The 25,674-nt window shown below is 37.0% G+C and overlaps 1 protein-coding gene across 3 annotated transcripts in view; it reads right to left on the bottom strand.

Annotated features, from left to right (window-relative positions):
* Positions 1-3,829: 3,829 nt before the first annotated feature.
* USP33 (ubiquitin specific peptidase 33) overlaps positions 3,830-25,674 on the bottom strand; it is a 63,252-nt gene continuing 41,407 nt past the window's right edge. For 2 of the 3 annotated variants that reach the window (XM_042952271.1, XM_042952272.1), the window contains exons 13-24: positions 25,356-25,528; positions 25,157-25,251; positions 24,501-24,534; positions 21,740-21,785; positions 20,905-21,085; positions 19,976-20,102; positions 19,129-19,298; positions 17,925-18,006; positions 16,633-16,741; positions 7,069-7,171; positions 5,052-5,120; positions 3,830-4,679 (exon numbers count right to left, since the gene is read on the bottom strand). In XM_042952271.1, coding sequence (XP_042808205.1) covers positions 4,522-4,679; positions 5,052-5,120; positions 7,069-7,171; positions 16,633-16,741; positions 17,925-18,006; positions 19,129-19,298; positions 19,976-20,102; positions 20,905-21,085; positions 21,740-21,785; positions 24,501-24,534; positions 25,157-25,251; positions 25,356-25,528 — 1,347 coding nt within the window. In that variant the 3' untranslated portion in view covers positions 3,830-4,521. The remainder of the gene's footprint in view (positions 4,680-5,051; positions 5,121-7,068; positions 7,172-16,632; positions 16,742-17,924; positions 18,007-19,128; positions 19,299-19,975; positions 20,103-20,904; positions 21,086-21,739; positions 21,786-24,500; positions 24,535-25,156; positions 25,252-25,355; positions 25,529-25,674) is intronic. The other variant, XM_042952273.1, reaches the window with a different exon arrangement.

Below are 25,674 nucleotides of genomic sequence, written 5' to 3' on the forward strand. Positions count from 1 at the left end.
GTGGAATAACCAAGTATGTGTGACCCCCTCCTGATTTTCCCTTGCTTTACCAGGTTGGTCAAAGTGAATGGTCACCTAGTATTCAGGCCCCTATATAGTTCCTTCCCAATAGAGGATAGCAAAAATGACACTGTGTCAGTTCCAGACCTAACCGTTTAGAACCTTACAGCTTTTTCTTTCACCCTTTTGAAATCCTCTAAGTAAGGAAAATCAGGCTATCCTTGAGAGCAGCCACATGGAGAGGTCCTGGAGGATAAGATCCTATGGAGACCTTGATGGAAATGAATGTTGTGGCTCAGCCAACAATCAGCACCAAGGCTCCAGTTATGTCAGGAGCCTTTTTGGACTTAACAACATAGCATATCTGCCAGCTCAGTGCAGCCTCATGAGTGACTCCAGACAACCCACAGAATCATGAAAAATAATAAATCCTTGTTTTAACCAACTTTTGAGGGCTTTGTTATACTACAAAAGATAGTCTTCAACCTGAGTAGCATCATGACTGCTGTTAGAGAACTATACGTGCTGTTATATTCATGAACAGTTTCACCCTTCAGTGTCCACAGGTCCTTATAGCACAAGTTCACATGGGTGAGAAAGAAAATCGAATGAACTTAAACCCAAAGAGCTTGTTTGATAAATCTATACCTGAACAGTTGCTATCATAATTATACGTTCATAATTTTGCCAAATGTACACACTTCAGACATGAGTTACTGAAGTCCTTACCCACTTAGCAATTAAAGCCATACAGAGAAATGGACTGGGATCCTGGACTTTCTGCCATTGATGACATGTAAAAAGCACTGTAGGATGATGTATCTGTCAGGGCACATTTTTTGCACCCAAAATTGGGAAGAGATATACAATTACTATGTACTTTGTATCTTTTGATGTTTATTTTTATTTTGAGAGAGAGCACATGCGCATGTGCAGGTGAGCAGGGGAGGAGAAGAGAGAGGGAGAGAGAATCCCAAGCAGGCTCCAAGCTGTCAGCACAGAGCCCTGCATGGGGCTCAATCTCACATACTGTGAGATCATGACCTAAGCCGATGTCAAGAGTCAGGACACTTAACCGACTGAGCCATCCAAGTGCCCCTGGTACTTTGTATCTTTTAAAGCATTTAGTATCACAACAACCCAAGATGGTAGATACTCATTTTACAGATGAGGAAACCAACATCAGGGAATGTGTCAAGGTTTACAGCTAGTAAGTAGCAGAGCCAGGATTCAAAAATGAGCAATTTAACTACATTAGATTGACTGCATTAATGGCATTAATTGTTCATATCTCTCTGTATCCACACCTTTTGCCATGTGACTTTGCAGTTCCTCTCATTAAAAGTAGACTGTATTCCCACATCCCTTGATTCTAGGTTCCACCATGTAACTTGGTTTGGCCAATGAGTTATTAGCAGATAGGACACATGCAGAGGCTTGAAAACAACTTGCTCCTCTGCCATGAACAAGAGAACGTGCCTGGGTTAGCCTGGTGAAGGACACAAGAAACAGAGCCCAACTCAAGACAAATGAGTGAGCCCAGCCAAGGTCTCAAGACCTGCCTAGCCAACGCCCAACTTGAATGCAAATACATGAGTGAGCCCAGTGGAGACCAGCCACAGCCTGATTTGCTGAACTCCACAAACTTGTAAAAAAACTAAATGTTTCTGTATACCACTGAGTTTTTGTGGTTGTTATATAGCATTTTTGCACCAGAAGTTAACCAATACATTCACTGGACTCTAGAGCCCATTCTAATAACTATTTATACTGCTTTTTCAAACTTTTGAGTTTTAGGTGACTGACATATGAGCATATATATTTGGCACAGAGTTTTGATCTTGGGGTTGAGAGTTTGAGCCCCACATTGTATGTAGAGATTGCTTTAAAAAAAAAAAGTGATAGCTGAAAGCAAGGGAGTGAGTGAACCCTCTAAATAGGGAGATATGCGGAGGAAGAAAATGGATAAAATGCAGCACCAGGCAAGTTTAAAGAAGGAAGTTTCAGGATATAATAGTGGCTGAGAAACAGTAATTGGATTCTCTAAATGGAAATTTACTTGTGATTTCTGAAAGAAGCATAGATTTTGAAGTAAGACACATCTGGGTTTGAATTCTGACACTTAGTTGTGTGTACTTGGGCATATTAATCTGTGCCAAACATTTGCATTAGTAGGAATTCAGCATTAGTAGTGATTAGCAGTAGCTGTGTTATCATTAAAATAGTCTTGAACAGTGGCCTGGGTTTTTTCCCCTAAAAAAAAAATAGTTTCTTGGGGCACCTGGGTGGTTCAGTCATTTAAGTGTCCAACTCTTCATTTTGGCCTAGGTCATGATCTCACAGTCCTGGGATTGAGACCCACACTGGACTCCACACTGGGTGTGGAGTTTGCTTAAGAATAACTCTCTCCCTTGGGTGCCTGTATGACTCAGTCTGTTAAGCATCTGATTTCGGTTCAGGTCATGACTTCACAGTTTGTGAGTTCAAACTGTGTGCTACCACATCAGGCTCTGTGCTGACAACTCAGAGCCTGGAGCCTGCTTCACATTCTGTGTGTCTCTCTCTGCGTCTTCCCCCACTATGCTCACTCACACACACTCTCTCTCTCTCAAAAATAAATAAACATTTAAAAAAAAGATTCTCTCTCCCTCTCCTTCTGCTCCTCCTCTGTACATGCACTTTCCCTCTCAAAAAAAAAAAAAAAAAAAAGAGAGAGAAAGAGTTTCTTACCTAATTCCCTTACATGCAATCCTTCAAAACGGTAACAAGTATATTCAAACTTATCATCTTGGAGAGTTACAGGAGCAGCTTCAAAATACAGGGAAATTACCTCTTTCTGATATAATTAATCACACATAATCTTCCAAAGTTTGTTATGAAAATAGTAACGCTAATAATGAATGTGACTAATACTATCATCTGTTTCAAAAGAATTCATTGGGAGATATTATAAAATGGTGAATAAGCACTGGTATGAAGTTACATTGACTGGAGTTGGGAGTCCCCATCTGCCACTTCTTTGCTGTGTAACTTGGGGCAAGCCACTTGATCTAAGTCATAACGCTGTAATAAGGATTAAATATAAGTAAAGCACTTTAGTAAGGTGGCTGAAACATCGTAAATATTCAATAAACGACAAGCACTATTAAAAACAAACCTTTTTTGACTATCTCTTAAATACCAAAATTACAATAAACTCTGGTGATTCAGAGTTGGATACAACATCATTAAATCTGTGAAGAGGATCATAATGTAACTACGAGGAAGAAGAAATCTGAAAGCTAGATACATCTTTTTAAAAATTCAAATACATCTTAATGCTGATTAATTAAGCTCGCTGTTTCATTAAACATCAAAACTTTAAGTACTATACCAAATGACTTATTTTGCCTACCTGTGATTAAGAAATAACAGGAAGACATTAATATTAACAAACTTTATACCTTTCACACTTAATATTCATCAAGTCAATTCAACACCCAAGTTACACATTTTAAAATCATTTTTATTGAACTAATTTTAACAACACTGTTTTAGCTGGTGGCAGTTACCCCACACCAAAACAAACCCATCATGAATGCTATTCAACATCCTCAAAGTAATCCAGTTTGTTTTTGTACTTGGAATATAGTTAAAGTTTTGACATCACATAATCAAGCAAATAGCAGTGCATACTATATTATCCAAAAAGACTTTATGCATTTCATTAAAAAAATCATTTTGCAAGTGTCTTTAGCTTTATCAACAATCTCATCAACACATTCCATACTTCATGCTCTCAAAATAAAAAGTGCCCTAAAACTAACTCTAAGTTTTTTACTAATATTAATGAATACTATCCAGGGTTACAGGAATTGAAGTTTAACCTTTTACAGTATAAGAGGCAATAAGTTACTGATAACTGCTGACACAAATTCCACTCAAACTAAATACATCCTTGATACATTCAAAAAGACATTTTGTAAATATTAATATGCTAGTTTATATGCTGCAGTGCAAAAGAAGTGACACCTTAACGTTTCCTGAGCTTTAGGAAATTACCATTTTTCTGACTACAACTTTCAATTGAAAATAGGCTCTTTATTATATGAAGCCATGTCAAAACTATACAATTAAATTAGGTTTCTGGAGAACTGAAATGATTGGTCAGAGTTATGGTATTTTAAGGTACTGAAAAAGTTTCCAAAGCAAGAGTATTTACAAAACTACAAAGGATACTATGGATTTGCATGTAGTATAAAGGTCAAAGATAACCTACTGATTACCAAATGATCACAATTATCCCTTCTCTTTCAAAAATATTACACTGAAAGACTTTACGGTAAGTTATCTAGCATTAAATATACCAACCTGTAGTATATCATACATTTTAACACATTCTTCCATAATGCCCAGTAAGAAGGAATAAGAGATAAAATATTAAAAATCAAGAAAATTAACATGTTTTTAGGAATGTTTTTGCATGTGTATGCGAGAGGAAATGAAAATGATTTCTCATTAGAACTTTCTATATCCTCAAAATTACAAGGACCGAGTTTCTACTTCAATTTTTTCTTCTGCTTGCAGACTATCAGGGTCAACATGAACAACTGGAGGTCGTAGGATAACTTCAGGCCCTCCACCATATATAGACTGTAGAAAATTCCATGTTTCTTCTGAAATCTGACCAGAATCTGCTCCTAAAATTAAGTTCAAACAGAATAATATTTACAACCCTACATATTCATATTGCAAAAACACTCATAATGTACCCTCCCCCCAGCATGAATACTCCAGGGATAACTGAGAACTTGTGGAACATGAATTTTCAGATTACCAGCCCATATTGTTATAAGCTGCAACATATGGTCTGTCTTAAGTACTCTTTCCTAGCTCATACGAAAGCCTTAAAACCTTTGCTCAAATAACAAACACTGGCAACTTTTAGGCAAGTATTTGTCCTACTTCATGTATGAATTATATCATTGAGCTGCGTAAAAAATGTGGCACAGATGGCTAGTAATGATATATTCTTAATAGTGACAAATAGTTTAAATATTAGTCAAACTTACCTTGCCTGAGCATTACATTGCCACATTTAGTGACTGCAATTTTAGTGTTATCAATAGGACCTGGAGGATCTAAGTCAAAAGGAAAAACAAATGATCAAAATGCATACTTTTCAAAGGAATGCACCAAAGAATTACATACTTCTGTGCTTGAAATAGTTGAGGAATGTAACTATATAATCACACTGAATATTATAGTGAATTCTGAACTGTCTTCTGAGCTTCTTTTTGGGTCTTTTTGGTTCCCCCAAAACAAAACCAAGAAAGAAAGGGGGAGAGAGGCTCTCTCACTACCATCCAAAATCTCAAGCTTAACTATCCATTTGAGGATCACAGGTTAAAATGCACTTTTAAAAAATAAATAAAATAAAGTAAAATAAAATTCACTTTTAATACTATAAAAGAACAATTCTTTTATAATTTAAAAAGAAATCATGTAGGGGTGCCTGGGTGGCTCAGCTGGGTAAGCATCCAACTTGGGCTCAGGTCATGATCTCGAGGTTCGTGAGTTCGAGTCCTGGATTGGGCTCTGTGCTGACAGCTCAGAGCCTGGAACTTGCTTTGGATTCTGCGTCTCCCTGTCTCTCAGCCCCTCCCCTGCTCACGCTCTCTCTTTCTCTCAAAAATAAACATTAAAAAAAATTTATTTTTTAAGAAGAAATCGTGTAATTCTCAATTTATTTCAGATTGTCATTATTTAAACTAAAAACATTACAAAAGCATTATAAAATGAAATGTTAAAATACATCCTTTTTTAATTTAAGGGGGAAAAACACCCATTTTCCCCTTGAATACAAAATACAAAAGGACAGTGCGTGTTCATTACCAAAATCTGAAGGAAAAAAAAAGGCACAAGGAAGAAAAAATATTGTAATCCCATTACAGAGAGATACGCAGGTTTAATATCTGTGGGGTTTTTTGCCTTTGAATATGTTTGCCATTTTTTTAAATAAAAGTTTCAGAGGATGTATACAGTATTGCAACCTTTTTCATATATCAAGAACGTCTTTTTACCCATACTGTCACAAAAATTATTTTTAAACTTTTTTTTTTTTTTTTAACGTTTATTTTTGAGACAGAGAGAGACAGAGCATGAACCGGGGAGGGGCAGAGAGAGAGGGAGACACAGAATCCGAAACAGGCTCCAGGCTCTGAGCTGTCAGCACAGAGCCCGACGCGGGGCTCGAACTCACGGACCGTGAGATCATGACCTGAGTCGAAGTCGGACGCTTAACCGACTGAGCCACCCAGGCGCCCCTATTTTTAAATTTTTTATAATGTTTATTTTGAGAGAAAGTGCATGCAAGTGGGGGAGGGGCAGAAAAAGAGGGAGAGAGAAGTCCCAAGCAGGCTCTGCACCCTCAGCCCAGTGTGGGGTTCAATTCCACAAACCATGAGATCATGACCTGAGCTGAAATCAAGAGTGAGACATTTAACCAACTGAGCTGACCAGGCGCCCCACAAATTTGTTTTTAAAGCCCACAAAGTAGCAATGGTTAAACCATTATGTAACCAATGTTGGGAAGATTTTTTTTAACTTTTCGATATTAAGATTGTAGACTAATTTTGTTCGGTTCCTCTATTCCTGCTATGAATATGCTATAATTCATGAAATAGGTTTAAAGCATTTATATAACCAGAATATAAACTAGACTGTTAGATCTTTTTCTTTTTTGCTCACTGGTATATAATCCCAAGTGCATACAGATACTCAAAAAGTATTTGTTAATTTAAAAAAAAAATCAACAAAGAATTTCTTTTTTTTTTTTTAATTTTTTTTTTAAACGTTTATTTATTTTTGAGACAGAGAGAGACAGAGCATGAACAGGGGAGGGGCAGAGAGAGAGCGAGACACAGAATCTGAAACAGGCTCCAGGCTCTGAGCTGTCAGCACAGAGCCCGACACGGGGCTCGAACTCACGGACCGTGAGATCATGACCTGAGCCGAAGTCGGACGCTTAACCGACCAAGCCACCCAGGCGCCCCAACAAAGAATTTCATTTTTCAGTTAACCACTTACCTCCATCTTTACCCTTCACAAAACTTTCCCATTCTCTAAACCACTGCATACTGATGCAATAAAAAGTAGCTGGAGAGTCCTCCTCTTGGAATGCTCTGTTTAGCTATAGGAAGAAAAAAAATCAGTCACCTAATATCTAAAACTTGTTTTATAGCAGAATACAACCATTCTACTTTAGCATCTGAAAAGGCCAGTTCCTCATAAAGAATGTGATGTACATTGATGCTAAGTTATCTTAGTACCATAGTAACACTATTAATAAACAAGTCTAGGTTATGTCTCAAAATTTACATGTATACACAAAAGGAGAATCAAAGACTGGATAACTGAAAATGGTCAAGGTAAGTCTTCAAAACAACAAATACTCTACATATTTATAAAAATCAAATGTGTAAATCTTACTTAAACATATCATATCCACTGTCTACCCTTTACTTCTGTTCACTTAAGATATTAGTGGACATGTTGCTATTACAAACACAATGCTGCAATGAATTACAAGCACAGTGCTGCAAAGAATAATCTTGTACATGTCATTTCACCAACAATATACATATATGTATAGGACAAATTCCCAAAAGTGGTGGGACAAAAGTCCCTAAAGTTGTTCCATTCCCTCTTCTAAGGCCTAAGGAAATGAGTATGTGACTCATCTAGGCAAAACTCTACTAGAAATGGAAATCTTCAGGAGCGATCTAATGGTGAGAATGAAGTCACTCCAATGTCAATTTTGTTAGCTACATACTCAGAACTAGCCTGGATCCTAAAATTCTGGAGAAGTTGGTTATTCAATTTTACCTTTTGATAAATTTCTTTTTTGCTTAAGTTAGCTAATGTGGGCTACTACTGCTTTCAACTAAAGAAGCTGAATTGATAGAAAAACTAGTATGAAAAGAAAGGTGGAGGCAAAGAGCTTGGGAAAGATGAAGGGTATCTGAAATTTATCTACCTGTATTCGTGTGAAAAGACAGGAGACTCTTAAAAATATTTCATTATGGGTAACTAAATGCCCATGGTACATACTATTTGAGGACAAAGACAGCCAAGTTCAGATAATGTCTCTCCTAGAATCAAATCTAGTAAAACCCTGCCATTATCCCCAAAGATCCTTATAATAGCACAGAAGTACCTCCATGATCTGGCTCCATGATTTGACTTCATCTTCTAATACTTTCTTCATCATGTATTCACTTGTAGTCACATAGACCTCTTTGTTATTCCCAGAACCAAGTATTTACATTCCTGCTTCTTAAAGCTTTTACATGGCCATCACTCCTTTTCACGCTTATCTGAAAACCTTCCGCACCTCCTTCAAGTCTTTGCTTACATGTCACCTTCTCAATAAAGGCCTATCTTGATCACCCTTTTTGAAATTGCACCTGACACCTCCCATCATCACTGTACTATGTTCTAGTACACTGTTCTATTATTTTCCTTTTCCACAGAACTCATTACCTTTCAATACATCATGTATTATTTATTTATTAAAGTTATTTGAGGGCAAGGATCTTTCTGGGATATAAGACAGTTGCTTCCACAGAACAATGAAAGGCAATGAAAAACACTGTGGCTGGCTGATGGTTAACGAAGAAATCAAAGTATGTCTGTCTCAAGGTAGAGAATTAAAGTTGGGACTTTCTATGATGCACAATTTATCCCTAGAGAATGGAGATTTCTGAAATGTAATGTCAGATTGATTATACCAATTAAATACACTTAACGCATAGCTTTATCAGGTTTGAATACTTTCAGGACTTCATTTTTGGCATTAGGATATTTCTTATGTGTCTAGGTGGGGTTTTTAAAATATTCAGTTAACTACAACCACCTCATTAATTTAAAGATACATGTTGGGGCGCCTGAGTGGCTCGGTCAGTTTGAGCATCCGACTCTTGATTTTAGCTCAGGTCATGATCTCATGGTTTGTGAGTTCAAGCCCCTCATCAGGCTCCATGCTGACAGTGTGGAGCCTGCTTGGGATTCTCTCTCTCTCTCTGCCCCTCCCCAACTCATCTCAAAAAAACGAGATGCTCATGCTCACTCTCAAAAAAAAAAAACAAAAAAACACTTAAAAAAAAAGATACATGTTTTTTTCTACTTCAGGTTAATTTCTCTAAACTGTTGCCCTAATAGTTGTTCCTTCCCTCTAGTCTCTTCTAAAATAAATATGCAGTGCCTGGGTGCCTTAGTCGATTAAGCATAGGACTCTTGATTTCAGCTCAGGTCATAATTTCATGGCAAGTCCTGAGTCAGGCTCTACCCTGGGCTCAATCTCTCAGTCATCTTCCTCACTGGGTGTGGAGCCTGCTTGGGATTCTCTCTCCCTCTCCAACTGTCCCTCCCCCAGTTGCTCACATGCTCTGACTCTCTCAAAAAAAAATTTTTAATTAAAAAAATAAAATAAAATTACCTATTAGAAAAACATTGGATTCTATATCTGTCCAACATGTTGAAACTTCTGTTTTCCATCTGTTTATCCTTGTGTTTCATTTTAGGAGAAACTCTGCAAAACCTTTCAGTACACCACTTTGCTCTCCAGCATTATTTATGCTGCTATTCAATCAACTCATCTGTTGAGTTTTGTTTTTATGATATAATATCTTTATGTCTTTATCTGAGGATCAACTGTAATTTTTTAATGTTTATTTATTTTTGATATAGCACGGGGGGGGGGGGGGAGGGTAGAGAGACAGAACGGGACAGAGGATCCAAAGCGGGCTGTGCGCTGACAGCAGTGAGCCCAATGCAAGGCTCAAACTCACAAACTGTGAGATCATGACCTGAGCCAAAGTCAGACGCTCAACCGACTGGGCCACCCAGATACCCCCAATTGTGTTTATTTTAAAGCTTAATTTAAGAAATCACAATTCTATGGATTAGAAACTACCTAAGATAATTCCTTCTTTAACTGACCCACATCTCCTTATTTACTGCTGTATCCAAGCAAAAACCTTTATGCTTGTTGCCTTGTACAATGCAGAGGACAGAATGCTGAGGTTATTATTGGTGTCTGCCATTTTCAAGCTTGAAATCTGTATGGTATTTCCTGTGGCCTTTGGTTTGCTTCTTCAACCTGATCCTATCTACTTTTTCAATTTTTCAGAAACTCTACTTAAGTTCCAGTCTACCAAGGGCACCTATATTTGTACTCCAGTGTTAAGTTCTACACTCACACACTGTTTTCTTTTTTTTTTTTAAGGGGGGGGGGGAATGCATGGGTGGCTTAATCTATAGAGCATCCAACTCTTCATCTCAGGGTTGTGAGTTTAAGTCCAACACTGGGCATGGAGCCTGCTTTGGGGGGGGGGGGGGGGAGTAAATTTATAGTTTTGCAACACAACCATAAACCAGTTTAGAATATTTCCGACACCCCAAAAAGTTCCCCTGCACCATTCTACAATCAATCTCTTATTCTCAGCCCCAGGAAACCACTGATGTACATTGTCTTCATGGTTTCCCACTTTTCAGATATTTCATATAAATGGAATTCAATATCACATAGCCTTTTCACATCTATTTTCCCCTGGCCTAATGTTTCTGAGATTCATCCATGCTGCTGCATGCATCAATACTCCAATCTTCTTTACTACCAGTAGTATTCCATTATAGAGCTATACATTTTGTTTATCCATTTGCCAGCCGATAACATTTCAATGGTTTCCAGTTTAGGTCAATTATGACCAATACTGCTATAACCATCTGTACACACGTTTCTTTTCTATTATTTATTTTTAATGTAAGCTTTACGCCCAAGATGGGGCTTGAACTCACGACCTCAAGTCACATGCTCTACAGACTGAACCAGCCAGGCACACCTCCTGTGAACATAAGTTTTCATTTCTCTGGAGTAAATACTCAGGAGTGACACTGCTGAGTCACGTGCACTTATGCTTATTGAACCTAGAAGAAACTGCCAATCTATCATTTGGCATGTAACGTTTTGCATTCCCACCAGCATGTGACGATTCCACTTGCTCTGCATTCTTGTAAGCACTTGATATTATCCAGTTATTCTAAGACTTGTGTGATGGTATTTCACAGGTTTTAACTTGCATGTTCCTAATGATTGCTGATAGTGTACCCTTTCGTGTGTTTACTAGTCACCCCTTCTTAGAAAGAATGTCTACTAAAATATTTTCCGTGGGGTACCTGGGTGACTCAGTTGGTTAAGCAGCCAACTCTTGATTTCAACTCAGGTCATGATCTCACAGTAGTGAGATCGAGCCCCACGTCGGGCTCACATTCATGGGAGTCACTGACCTTACCATGTGGCATCACCTAAAAGCTGCTGGCCTATTGAAGACTCAGTTTTTGTGCATGGGTGGCAAAATTTGGTGGGGTTGGTACTGTCCTCTGTGGTATGGTATATGCTCCAAACTAGAAATCAGTATATGGTATTTTCCCCATAACCAGAATACATGAGGCTAGATACCAGGTAAAGAAAGTACCTAATGACATATTCACAAATCTTTGCTTCTCATCTCCACAACTTTGGCCTCTACTAGTTTGGAGGTATTCAATTCCACAAGGAAACAACAATGGTTTTACTGGACTAAAAGTTGAAATACTCCTCTGGTTATGTATGGTTCCTCTAGTCACTGAACCAAGAGGCAGAGTGGGTTACAGCCCTGGGTATTTAAAGGCTGAAATAAAATGGCCACTATACAACAGGAACAAAGAGGCTTATGTCTGAAAAACAGATTATACCTACTGTATTAGTTTCAGAGGGCTACTGTATAACAGATTACCAAACACTTGGTATCTGAAAACAGATATTTAATCTTCCAAAGTTCTGGAGAACAGAAGCCCAAAATCAAGGTGTAGGCAGGAACATACGTTAGGGAAGATTTTAGGGGAAATTCTGTTCCTTGCCTCTTAAAGTTTCTGCTTTGTGGCTATATATTCCAAGCTCTGCCTCCTGCCTATATATGGCTTTCAGCTCTTCTGAGTCTCTTTCTTCTGCAGGTCTTTTTATAAGGACATTGATCATTGAATTTAGGGTACAAGCATATAATCTACAATGATCTCCTCTCAAGATCCTTAAGTTAATTACATATGCAAAACCCTTTTTCAAATCAGGTCATATTCACAATTAAGGTGAACTTACAGAGATTGGAACATGGATATATCTTTTTGGGGGGACCGCCATTCAACCCACAGCAAGCACCATTCAGTATTTCCAAACCCAGAGGTTAAAAGCTAATAGACAACTAGAAAAATCTAAACCAGGCAAGATTACAAAGACCTCAGATTCTTCAGTAATGATGGTCTGGGTAAATACAACCACAACCAACTTAAGTGCTGATTAAGAAAACAGAGAATATGAAATGGGTAAATGATCAGCTGTACATACATATTTCTTCCTTACCACATATACATATCTGTAAACATTTAGCAAATTTGTAAATAATTACAAATTTACTTTTCTTCCTCTACTATTTCATATAAGGTATACTGGTTGTAGTTAATCTTATAGTTTATTCTTCACAGTATGAAAGGGATATTATGACTGAATTGACTGAACTAAAGATGAATGACTAACATCCAAAAATGGATATAGTGACTCATAGAACTTTGAGTCTCCCAAGTTTAGGAAAATGTAAACGCAGCATGTATTGGTACATGAGCTGGTTGCACGGTGTTAAACAGAAACATGATATTGTTGCTACTGCTGTTGCTTACATGTATGAATACTGAGGTGACAAGAGACAGACTTTACTGTACAGCTGATAAAGCATCATTTCCATTCATTCTTACACTCCCTTCTGTGAAGAAGAGAAGCCTACATTTTCCAGGATCCCATGCCAGGAGTACTACAGATTAGGCATTATCAATGATCTATGCAATATATAGAAGGCACAAAAGAAAGCAACTTCTCCCCTCTGGTGGCAGCTGTGAGTAGGACTGAAGCATCCACAGATGGCATAAATAGGATTTTGCCACTACTGCCAAGCATCTTCCCAAGAATCCTTCACTTGGTGTCACAGGCAGCTAACATCTTTAAAAGCAGCAGCATCTTGTGTCTTATGAGCATCCTGAGAATAACCCACCAGAGTCCTGAGATTAACAGGTTATCAAGTTTAATAGATTTCTGAGCATTATTCTGAGAATTACCAGTGGCAAACAGTTGAGATAATTTCCAGGGACTGCACAATTTTAAATTTTTTAACTTGGAAACAATCTAACTTACAGGAAAACTCCAATATGACACAAAGAAATTTCCTTTACTTAGATCATGGAGAGTAAGCTGCTAAGCAGATGTTCCTTTCCTCCAAACATCTTGGTGTACATTTCATACACACAAGGACATTTTCCTACGCAACAGAAATGACTAAAAGTTGGAAATTAACATTGATATGAACCAGCCACTTCTCTAAGGAAGGCTGGTACCTTTTAGTGAAGAAAGATGTTAAGAGGCCAGGACCTGATGAAAGCTAGGTATTTTCAATCCTATTGGAATTAGCATTGCTCCCAGGCGCTTTCAGTGACAAAGGTAGGGAATTAACATATATACACATCCATCTGCTTCTATACATGCGTACACGTACACACATTTGTACCTCTGTATGTATGTGTGTATATATGTATCACCATGAGTTCACAAAGATACCTATAAGTCCAATCTAGTAACACGATCCATTTTAGTTTTCTCCCTTTCCATACCTGTAACTCTTATCTGACAATGAGAAATGTGGCTCTCACTATACTTATTATTTGATCAATTCTACATATGGAATCCATCCCTCAATCCTATCACCCACGGCACCCCAACCCCCAGCCAACATGGGTATCCATTTTCAACTTACCTGGGCTCCAACCCCCTTGACTGGGTCCACACAAGAAGCTCTCCTTAACCTTTTTGGGCTCTGAAACCCCCACAGGCCACCTCTCCTACCTCTAGCACGGCAGCCTATCCCACTTCTAGATACCTTAAGAGTCAGCAATAAGTCTAGGTAGCAATAAGTAAGTATCTTCAAAGTACTGTTGTCAGTAGCACAGTTCCAACTTTTTATTTATGGTCCAAACGCCATAAATGGTCTTCTTGACCTTCACTGCCTAGTCCTTTCAGTAGTTGTTTAAGTATTTCTTTGCCTATATTCCTATTATATTCAAAATACTTACAATAACTTCTGTTCCCCCAACCCTAATGGATACAGTCATTAACCATTTATTCAAGCATTCATGGAATGAACTATTTTATTTGTGTGTGTGTGTGTGTGTGTGTGTGTGTGTGTGTGTGTGTGTGTGTTTATTTATTTATTTCTGAGAGAGACAGAGCATGAGCAGGGAAGGGGCAGAGAGACAGGGAGACACAGAATCCAAAGCAGGCTCAGAGTCCAAAACAGGGCTCGAACTCATGAACTGCGAGATCATGACCTGAGCCTAAGTCAGATGCCCAACCAACTGAGCCACCCAGGCACCCTGGAGTGAACTATTTTAAATATTCAACTATAACTTGCCTCCTTAAATTTAGGAAACAAATGAGGCCTAAGCACAATACACAAATTGATACCTATATTATCTTCCTGTGTGTGTGTGAAAATTTCTTTACTTTAGGCAAGGGCACACACAAAAAACTCTAAATCCATGAAGAAAAGCAAGTATGTACACATGTGTATGATGTGTGAACATGTGCTGGGCAGCCATAACATGGAACATACTGTTCATGTCTTGTCTTTTAATGTTTATTTATTTATTTAGAGAGATAACAAGCAGGGGAGGGGGAGGGAGAAAGGGTGAGAAAGAATCCTCAACAGGGTCCAAGCTGTCAGCACAGAGCCCGACATGGGGCTCAATCCCACGAACCAACTGAGCCACCCAGGTACCCCCATCTCTTGTCTATTTAACAACTTCCTCTCCTTTTTTACTGAAAGAATCTCAATTTTCTTTTAAAAAGTAACCCATCCCTCCACCAATATAGTCTTAGTAGGATTATCAATGCACATGGTTCTCAGGTGACTAAAACTCTACTAGGATTCTCTACTGGGACTTTGGACCATAAATAAAAAGTTGGAACTGTGCTACTGACAACAGTACTTTGAAGATACTTACTTATTGTTACCTAGATAAATGGAACTGTACTAGTCCTTGTCCATAAATCCTGGTTGTTTATTTTTTTTAGTGTTTACTTATTTATTTTGAAAGACAGAAAGCATGTGTGCAGGGGAGGGGCAGAAAAGAGAGGGGGGGTGAGGGGAGAGGGGGGGAGAGAGAGAGAGAGAGAGAGAGAATGAATGAGAATGAATCCCAAGCAGGCGCCATGCTGCCAGCACGGAGCCGAACGTGGGGCTCCAACTCATGAATTGTGAGATCATGACCTGAGCTGAAACCAAGAATCAGATGCTCAACTGACTGAGCCATTCAGGCACCCCCATAAAACCTAGCAGTGTATATAAAATCATCATCATCATCATCTAGACTGGTAATCTGCTATAATTAACCAGTGATACTACAACAGTTTCTCCTCTTTACTTACTTAATTACCTATGAATTACTTCATTTTGCCTCTCTGAATTAGTGCATATCATTAGTGCATGTTTAAATATGTCTTTTTTCCTCAACCACTATAGTATTTTAAAACTTCAGAGCCTAAGACCATCAAACAGCTCTAAGCACACAGAAAAACCCTGAATTTGCATATGGATGGGTCATTCAGTCAGCATATACACATTAAATGATTCTGAGTATAGCTGACACATAATGTTACATTAGCTTCAGGTGTACAACATAGTGATTCCATGTTTACACATTATACTGTATTCACGACCAGTGTAGCTACCACCTATCTTGATCCATCGCTCTTACGGTAGCATTGACTACATTCCTTCGTGACTTATTCATTCCATAACCACAACCTATATATATATATCCCTGTATCGCCCACCTCTCCCCCATTTTTAAATTTTAAATTAAAATGGTTTTTAATTTACTTGCATGTTGATCCTTTTCAAAAGGTAGATAATCCAATTTACTTTCAAATCATCAAAGGCTAATTCTGCTGTATTGGTAAGTCTGTGAAAACTGCACAGATACAGTTTAAACTTCCTTAAAAAAATCAAATAGATTATTAAAAAAAACACACAAGCAAACAAAAACCTGGTTGTTTCGCTCTTCCTACTGATTCTGTAATGACCTTCATATTGTTGCCTGCAATCAAGGAATGCTTCTTAATATACTCATTTTGAGGAGTATATTTGAAAGAATAGACAGTCCCACAAAACAATACTATATTTCACAAAAAGATGGAAGTAGAGAATCCAGTCTGGGTAGATACTTCCAGAAAAACACTAAAAGAAACCTGTAATTTACCATTTCAATAAGGAGACTTCTTGCAAGTACCAATCTGTACAACAAAATCTTTTACCAATCCATGAAAACAAAACCCCACAAAAGGAGACCTTAACTCACTAGAATTTTAATGACTTGTTGGAGGTCTCTGGCTGTTACACACCCTGAACACCTACAACTCCTTCATCTAATCATTTCATTAACATAATGATTCTGCTAATTGTCAGTGATCTTTATCCTAAATCACATTTACAACTTGAAAAGCATAACTTTTACCCGAATAAAAATTTCCAGTTCAGTTTTTCTTCTTTTTTCAATTTTCTCTGCCTCAATTTGACAAGTGTGACAAATGTACAGATGGTTGACAGCTGGTCCTCCTCCATACCTAAAGCAAGAAGAATTTAATAATTATGATAATGTTAAAGAAAGTTCATGTTCTAGGAAATCTTTACTAGGCTAAATCCCTAGTAAAGAATCAACCGCCACAAAAAAATTCTCAGTCATAATTAAACTAACGTAAAAATCAAATAATTATAACAACTTGATTTTATGTTTATCAGGATGACTATCAATGTATTAAGTAACCTGCTTTATATTTTAACTTTCCCTTACAGCTACTTCTGCTACCAAATACGCTAGAGGTAACAATACAAAGTAAAAGAGGTGGCTTTCAAAAAATTACAATACAACATGTTAATGCAGCCATAGTCTTAAGTTTTAATCAGAAAGAGGCTTTCCCTGGCTTCTAAGTAAGAGTTCATGGAATAAATTATTTTCAATATATATATATATTTTTGAGAGCGAGTGTGTGTGCACACAAGAGCAGGAGGGGCAAAGGGAGAGAGAGAGAGGATCTTTTTTTTTTTTTTAACTTTTTCTAATGTTTATTTATTTTCAACAGAGAAACAGTGCACAAGCAAGGGAGGGGCGGGCGGGCAGGAGGGAGGGAGGGAGGAAGAGAGGGAGAGAGGGAGGGAGGGAAGGAGGGAGGCAGGGAGGGAGGGAGGGAGGGAGAGGGAGGGAGAGGGAGAGGGAGAGAGAGAGAGGGAGAGAGAGGGAGAGAGAGAGAGAGAGAGAGAGAGAGAGAGAGAGAACCTTAAGCAGGTTCCAGACTGTCAGCACAGAGCCCAAGGTAGGGCTTAAACTCATGAACTGTGAGATCATGACCAAAGCCAAAATCAAGAGTACAATGCTCAAATGACTGAGCCACCCAGGTACCCCATATTTTCAATATTTAACTATGGAAAACACAGTAAGGAAATTATACATGAAATGTTTTAAAACAAAATTTAAAACTTTAAAATCTCAGACTTAAATATCACCCATATATTTCTACAGATACAGATAATTAGAACATAAAAATCAGAATTAATTATCTAGACTTGGGCCACGTTAACTATGAAGTCTTCCTGTTCACTTCAGAGTGAATAATGACAGGAAAAAAGAGAATTTTCTACATAAGCGACATAAAGCATAAGGAGCATATGTGAAACAATACAATCCCCTTTTAACAAGTTTCACCAACTGATTTTCATAATACCATATTGTCTGATTTAAAAAAAACAAACCTGCTATACAGGTTATCCCAAATGTTCTGAGGCAGCATCAAAACCAGGTCTTCAATATAACCAGCTTTTCGTGGAGGAACGCCTAAAAAAGTTTAGATGGGTGTGTTTCATTCTTAAATTCCTTTATACAACTTTTAAAGGTTAAACTCATTTTTAAACTGATTAATCACTGGCATTTTTCAATCAGTATTCTTAAAAATTAAGTATTTCTGGTGACTACATTCCTAAAAATGAACCTACTTCTTGAAGTAGTTAGAGAAAAATCAGGTAACCAACATCTTCAAGTAATTTATGTAAATCCTTACCAAGCATTGACTGTGTATTGGGGGAAATCAAAGGAAAATAAGAGACACTCTTTCCTTCATGGAGCTTGAGCCAGCAAAAGACATGAGGCACTTATATAACTAACTATAATAAAAGGCAGTCACAGATAAATACCATAAAAAGCTTATGGGGGGATTCAGAACTAGAAGAGCCTTATGTTAGTACTTCAAGTAGGGAAATAATAAGAGATAAATTCACATATAGAAACATTTCAAGGTTTAGGTTTCTATATTCACTACGGGACATTCCTACTATCTCTTGTGGTTTCACTGCAAAAATAGTTAACTAATAAGAATATTGAGTCTTCAACCATGAAATTTAATCAAGGTATCACACTAACATGTTATTTATCATGAGAACAAACACTAACATAGCCAGTCACAAAGGCATAAGTTACATTTAGCAAATAACTATACAAGGCTTTTTTGTTAAATTCCAAGGACATGTCCATACTTAGGAAAAGAGCCAGCTATTAATTTAGGCAAAAGGGTAAAAATCATGGATACAAGGGGTAGCTGAATGCCTCTCAGCAGAGAAGAATAATGTGTAATAGAAGTGCTCACTGTACTATAACTGGCTGTGTATGGATCTGTCTCTACTATGAAATTAGAAAACAAACAGTGTCTTTGGTATTCTCAGGGTCTAGCACAGGGTTTGGAACAGGTTCTCAATAAATATCTCTCCTATGAACAGGCTACAGACTGCCTATAAATAGAAGAAAATGCCAATTTCTAAAACTAGAGAATTAAACAAGATTTAAGTTGGATGCAGATAAAGAAATGGAAAATAAGTCGAAGAGGAAAACTCTTGGCTCTTTCTTAATCTGTAAATTATTTAAGGGCAAACATCTACCATTACTTTCCAATTCAGGATTTCTTACCTCCGTGAATACAGAGAAAATCATTATTTGAAATAGGGCCAGGTTCAGCAAAAGTCTTAAATTTATTTAGCCACTGTCGAGAAATGTAAAACTGAAGGAGACTTGGTTCCATTATGTTCAATAAATTTGATATCCTTCGTCTCTCTTTTTGTGCCTCTTCACTGCTCTTCCTATTAAGGACAATGATTCATTAAACTTAATATGCATTTTCCTCCATCCGATCAGTTGATGGATTTTTCGTCTTCCTTATTAGACTTAGCACACACAGTAATACTATGAATCTTATTAGGCTTGGGAATTATACAACAGAAATATATTTTGTATCACCCCACCCCTAGCCCCAACTACATTATATACCCCTAATGGGCACCACTGTATCAGAACTACTGGTATCTACATAACCACTGGTATACAGCTGGCGTTCAAATGTTTGCTAATAAAATCAACCTAAATAGTTCATCTACTTTCTTCTTTCAGTAGTTAGTAATCTTTTTACAAGATACTGAAAAATACCAAAGATCTATTTTTATAGTAATACCTCCTTTATTAGCTATTTTAGGAGAAAATCTGGTACTTAACTCCTACTGTCAGAGACTAATTTATTAAAACCAATCTTTCTAAAACAAAATATATTCATTTACCTTTCAACTAAATGATTTAACATTTTCTTAACAAAAGATCATTCTGCATGCAACCTTTCACTTTACTTACAAAATGAAATTAGAAAAAAACAATTTCTAATCTTTACTCAGCAATACATCTTGAAAGTCTTAGAAGTAAAAACCCCAAAGTGAGATGTTCTTTCATATTTGTCAAAATAATCTATCCATGAGAGTTACTTCCTTACCTATAGAAAAGAACATAAGCTTCTGCATTTTGTACAGTAGATTCTGAAACTTCAGTGACACTCTGATCATCAAATTCATACCAGAGATTATTTAAATTGTTTCGGCAGTAGGCAATATAGTGTCCACCTGAATTTGAGTTGAAAAAATTTAAATAATTTCAGCAATACAAGATTAACACAAGAATTAAAGTACTTTTTGAATCCTCAGTTCCTAGCAGAGACAGAGATATAGCAAGAACTATGCATCTATATTTTTTCCAGTATGTATCCTCACCATCACCACCTGAGGAAATGAAAATAAGGACAAAAATGTAATCTTAAAAAAAGTGAAAAATATAATCTTTTTATTTATTTATTTTGAGAGAAAGAGAAAGTGCAGAAGCAAGGCAAGGGGAGAGAGGGAGAGAGGGAGAGAGGGAGAGAGGGAGAGAGGGAGAGAGGGGGACAGGGGGAGAGGGGGAGAGGGGGAGAGGGGGAGAGGGGGAGAGGGGGAGAGGGGGAGAGGGGGAGAGGGGGAGAGGGGGGAGAGAGAGAGAGAGAGAGAGAGAGAGAGAATATGAATCTCAAGCAGGCTCTGTGCTATTAGCACAGAGCCCAACGTGAGGCTTGATCTCACGAACTGTGATCATGACCTGAGCTGAAATCAAGAGCCAGATGAGCCACCCTGGTGCCCCCCAAAAATGATCATATTAAAGTCCTTAATATTAAGCTTTATACAAAATATTTCTAGTATTCAAAACTTCATAGCAAAATTATTCAATTACCTAAAATTTTCAGACCTGTTTATAACAACCAAATTAAAATAAAACTAAAAAATAAAAATCTATTTTTACATTTCTTTTATTTAATCAGGTCTTATTTAACAGATCAATGCAGACCGTTACTTTTTTTCCCCCTGATCTAGACATATGTCAAACCTATATACTTACTACTTGCAGTTCCATGATGACAAATGACTGACAGAAGATCATAGGTAACAATCTGAACTGGACTATCTTTTGCAAGAAATGGCTGAAGATCCAGACCTTCCAGTGGAAATGAAACATGGGTACTGATTTTGGTGGAAAACATAAGTTCATGTCTGAATCTTTTAAGATGGATGCATAAAATCTAACAGAGAAAGATAAGGTTATTTAGAATTCTATTGTTTTATATACTAATAAAGGAATCTATTAAATATAGGTATTGAATTAAGTGTCAAGGTTACACATCACCCTACAATGATGATAACCTGATTCTAAACACATCAGAATATGGAAATGGTGAAACCTGGTACTTCCTAAGTTCAAACCTGCTGGCTTTTCTAATTTTATATTATACCTGCAAAATCCTACACTGTCTGATTAAACTGTGTTCAACACAGTTTTACAGATAAGGGCACTTAGTTGGTATGTAACTGAGTATTTTTTTTAAGTTTATTTTATTTTGAGAGAGAATGCAGTAAAAGCAAGCAGAAGAGGGGCAGAGGAGAGAGAGAATCCCAAGCAGGCTCTGTGCTGTCAGTGCAGAGCCCGACATGAGGCTCCATCCCATGAACCATAAAATCACAACCTGAGCCGAAATCAAGAGTCAGCTGCTTAACCGACTGAGCCACCCAGGTGCCCCATAAGTCAGTATTTTAAAAATGAATAATCCTAATAGGGTATATGAACATAACAATTGGTCAATAGAACCACTCCGTTCTTCAACCATGCTACACTGTATTATGTTAATGTTTTACGTTCCTGTAACACAAAATGAACTTAATTCTAATAAAGCCCATACCTCAGGAAATTTTTGTACTTTACAAAACTTTACTCCATTCCTTAATCTGGAAAGAGGAAAAAAAAAAACAAATTTAAGTAAACCTGTTTCCCATATGAATCTACAAAGTATTTTTAATTTTTTTTTTAATGTTTATTTCTGAGAGAAAAAGAGAGCACAAGCAGGAGAGGGGCAGAGAGAGGGAGACACAGAATCTGAAGCAGGACGCAGGGCTCACTCACAAAATGTGAGATCGGACACTTAACCGACTAAGCCACCCAGGTGCCCCAAAGTATTTGTAAATATACAGCAAAATATTTTAGAAAACATAGGGACAAAATATGCTCACTACTGAATTATATGCTACCCATTTAAAAATACATACTAATGACAACAAGGCTATCATTCAGAACAGGAGAGGAAAAAAAAGAGAAGAGAAAAATGAAGAAAAAAAAAAATACTAATGAAACATTGGAGTCTCTTAATTAAAAAAAAATATTTAAGCTATCAGTAATAATAATTCAGGGAGTTAGTTCTTTGAGGAAAAAAAAATTTTATGTTTATTTACTGAGAGAGAGAGAGAGAGAGACAGCAGGGGGAGGGACAGAGAGAGAGAGAACAAGAGAGAGAATCCCAAGCAGGCTCCAGGACTAGATCTCACAAACTGTGAGATCATGACCTGAGCCAAAATCAAGAGTCGGATGCTAAGCCAACCCAGGTACCCTGAAAATTATTATTATTTTTTTACATTTGTTTATTTTTGAGAGAAAAAGAACATGCACACACATTAGGGACAGGCAGAGAGGGGGAGACAGAGGATCCAAAGCAGACTCTGAGCTAACAGCCATGTGGGGCTCAAAACCACAAACCATGATATCATGACCTAAGCCGAAGTCAAACGCTTAACTGACTGAGCCACCCAGGCACCTCCTGAAAACTACTTTTTTAAACAAATGTGCTACTGTCTATGGCCTGGCTATGCCTTTATAACATCCAGATATCAAGTAAAAATGAGTAAAATAAAATCCCAATATATTATATTGGCCAATATATTATATATTGGTCAATATATTATAACCTTTATTACTTAAATTTTATTATTATTATTTTTTTAATTTTTTTTTAACGTTTATTTATTTTTGAGACAGAGAGAGACACAGCATGAACGGGGGAGGGTCAGAGAGAGGGAGACACAGAATCCAAAACAGGTTCCAGGCTCTGAGCCGTCAGCACAGAGCCTGATGCGGGGCTCAAACTCACGGACCGCAAGATCATGACCTGAGCCAAAGTCAGCCGCCCAACCGACTGAGCCACCCAGGCGCCCCAAATTTTATTATTATTTTTAATTGAGGTATACTCGACAGATAACACTGAATTAGTTTCAAATGTACAATATAATGATTCAATATTTGTATACTTTGCAAAATGATCACTATAGTAATTTTAGTTCACATCATGTGTCACCATATATAGTCACAAAATTTTTTTTCTTGTGATGAATGAAAACTTTCAAGATCTACTGTCTTAGAAAATTTCAAATATGAAATACAGTATTATAAACTATAGTTGCTATGGTGCACATTATATCTCCATGACTTAATTTATAACTGGAAACTTATACCTTTTGATCCTCCTCACCCGTTTTTCCCACTTTCCAATCCCACTCTGGCAATAGAATCTTTACTCTCAAATGTAGAAACAAATAACTTAAATTAAAGGGTGGTTAGTATTAATGAGTATTAATATATACTTGACAGGTATCTACTTTGGATTTGGGGCAGATGCAAGGTTCTTTTCCACCTTCACTAGTATCTTTTTCCTAGTTCATGTTGCTTTTCAAGGAAAGTTGCCCCTCCAGGCCAAATCCCTCTTCATCTATTAGCTACAGCTTCAAGGAGACAAACTAATAAATACTTCCCAATTCATAAGAGGTGTATGTTTTTCTAGAAAGTATAAAACAGCTTTTAATCCTTACTGACCAAACAACATACCATTCCTTTTTGGCATGACGAAAACCAATAGCTACAGATCAACACTTCCCTGGAGTTATTGCTAAACAGTAAGATGTTTGTTATTATGAAGGTTCTAGTTCTTATTAGGATCCCATTATTTTTCTCTTACAGAGATTCAGACAAATTTCTCAGTTCACACAAACATATCTGCCTTCAATCCTCCAATTACTTTTCTTTTCTAACTTTGCACCACATAGGCTTAAAAGCTTGAGTTTATTATAAGACTTTTAAAAGGCAGCTAGTAGTAGATGTAAAGAAACAATACCATAGTTTTCTTAACTTTCTATTCTGCCATCATACAACAGGTAACATCAAAGTTGGTATAACCTTTCTGAATTTTATACAGATTTGAAACTATGTGCCTTTATAGTCACTTTGACATCCTGAATCTAGCCTGTTCATCCAGAAGAGAATATTGCCCTATTTATGATGGCAAACTCATATAATGAAAATGTGTATTATACATCATAATATATGTTTTATACCATATTTAGAAGATGTTTTATGCAAAATTATATACTTATTTTATATCTCAAAATACATACAAACTTTCACATCTTAAATAAGACTATTAAATTTGTTAAACTTTTACCTCAAATTTGTTTTACAGAAGAGCCAGTCTCTCTATTTTTACTAGAACAAAGCTTATTAGCCTTTATTTTTCTAAATAAGGTGCAAAATTAACTCCACATACCTAATTCAAGTGACCAAGAAAAATTATCATTTATAATACAAAACATGCGATTCAAAGCACTATCAATGACACTTACTTTTTGCATTTTTCACAACTGTACATATTGTCACCTGGAAATAGAACAGATCTGGTCATTCCTCTCAAAATAAAAGTAAGTTACTGTATTTTTTTTTTTGGTTCTGCAATTCTTTGACTTTGCCGTATGCTGATTTTGCAGCACAGTAACACAAAGCTCACATTTTTTAGTCTCTGCTCAAGAATCAATTCATGATGTTTACCTTGCCTAAAATACCCTCTCCTCTCTCTCTTTTCAACCTTGAAGGCCTATCTCAAAAAAATACCCTTTCCTGACTTTACTGACTGCCTGTTATATATTCCAGCAAGGTGCTGAACCCACAAAAACAGTGGAAAATCTTAAATATTATGGAGGAATTCAGAGTACTCCTGATATACAACATTTATATGGGTTGAATTCCCTTCTTTGAATCCCTCACCATATTGTCTTATACTACAGGAATTTGTATCAATCATTTCAGGATATGATTTATGTTATTTATATTTATATTGCCATGGTAGATACTGGCAACTATGATGATGATATATATGGGCAAGTACTGTTTAAGCCACCTTAAAACTTAGCTTTTATAAACACATTTTATATTTAGTCCCACTAGTATTTTAGATCACTCAAAACAATTTAGCCATAGTTGAAGACTATTTCATATTTCTTACCTTTTAGTTCATCTCTGGCAAAGAAGGCAGCAAGACAATCTTGCAAGGTTACTACTGGACCCCAAAACCAGCTAGGAACACATGAGACAACAAACCTGAAACATTATTGATAGAAGAAAAAAAAAAAGGAAGTGTTCTGCCAGTACAGCAGAAACAGCAGCTATAACATTCAAATAGTACAAGGAAAATGCATACATACCTCTTCACATATTCCATGAAAAAAGCTATCCACCCCTGTGGAGCATATGCTTCGCCACATGATCCTGCTTTGACTATAGAAGTTGGGTGACTGGATGAATGCAGCTTAGCAAGGTCTTCCTTGCCAGGAATTGGCAAGGACAGATCTTGAAAGGTCTCGAGGGTTACAGACACCTAAAATTGTTTTGTGTTTAAAATGGGATGAAAATAATCCAACACATTTATGAGAACAAATCTTAGACTGCAAAGCAATTTATAAGCAAAAAACCCCCAAAATATCAGTAACAGTAATAGCAATGGCAAAAACACTTGCTCTGTAC

Source organism: Panthera leo, chromosome C1, assembly GCF_018350215.1.
Source record: "Panthera leo isolate Ple1 chromosome C1, P.leo_Ple1_pat1.1, whole genome shotgun sequence".
Classification (NCBI taxonomy): domain Eukaryota; kingdom Metazoa; phylum Chordata; class Mammalia; order Carnivora; family Felidae; genus Panthera; species Panthera leo.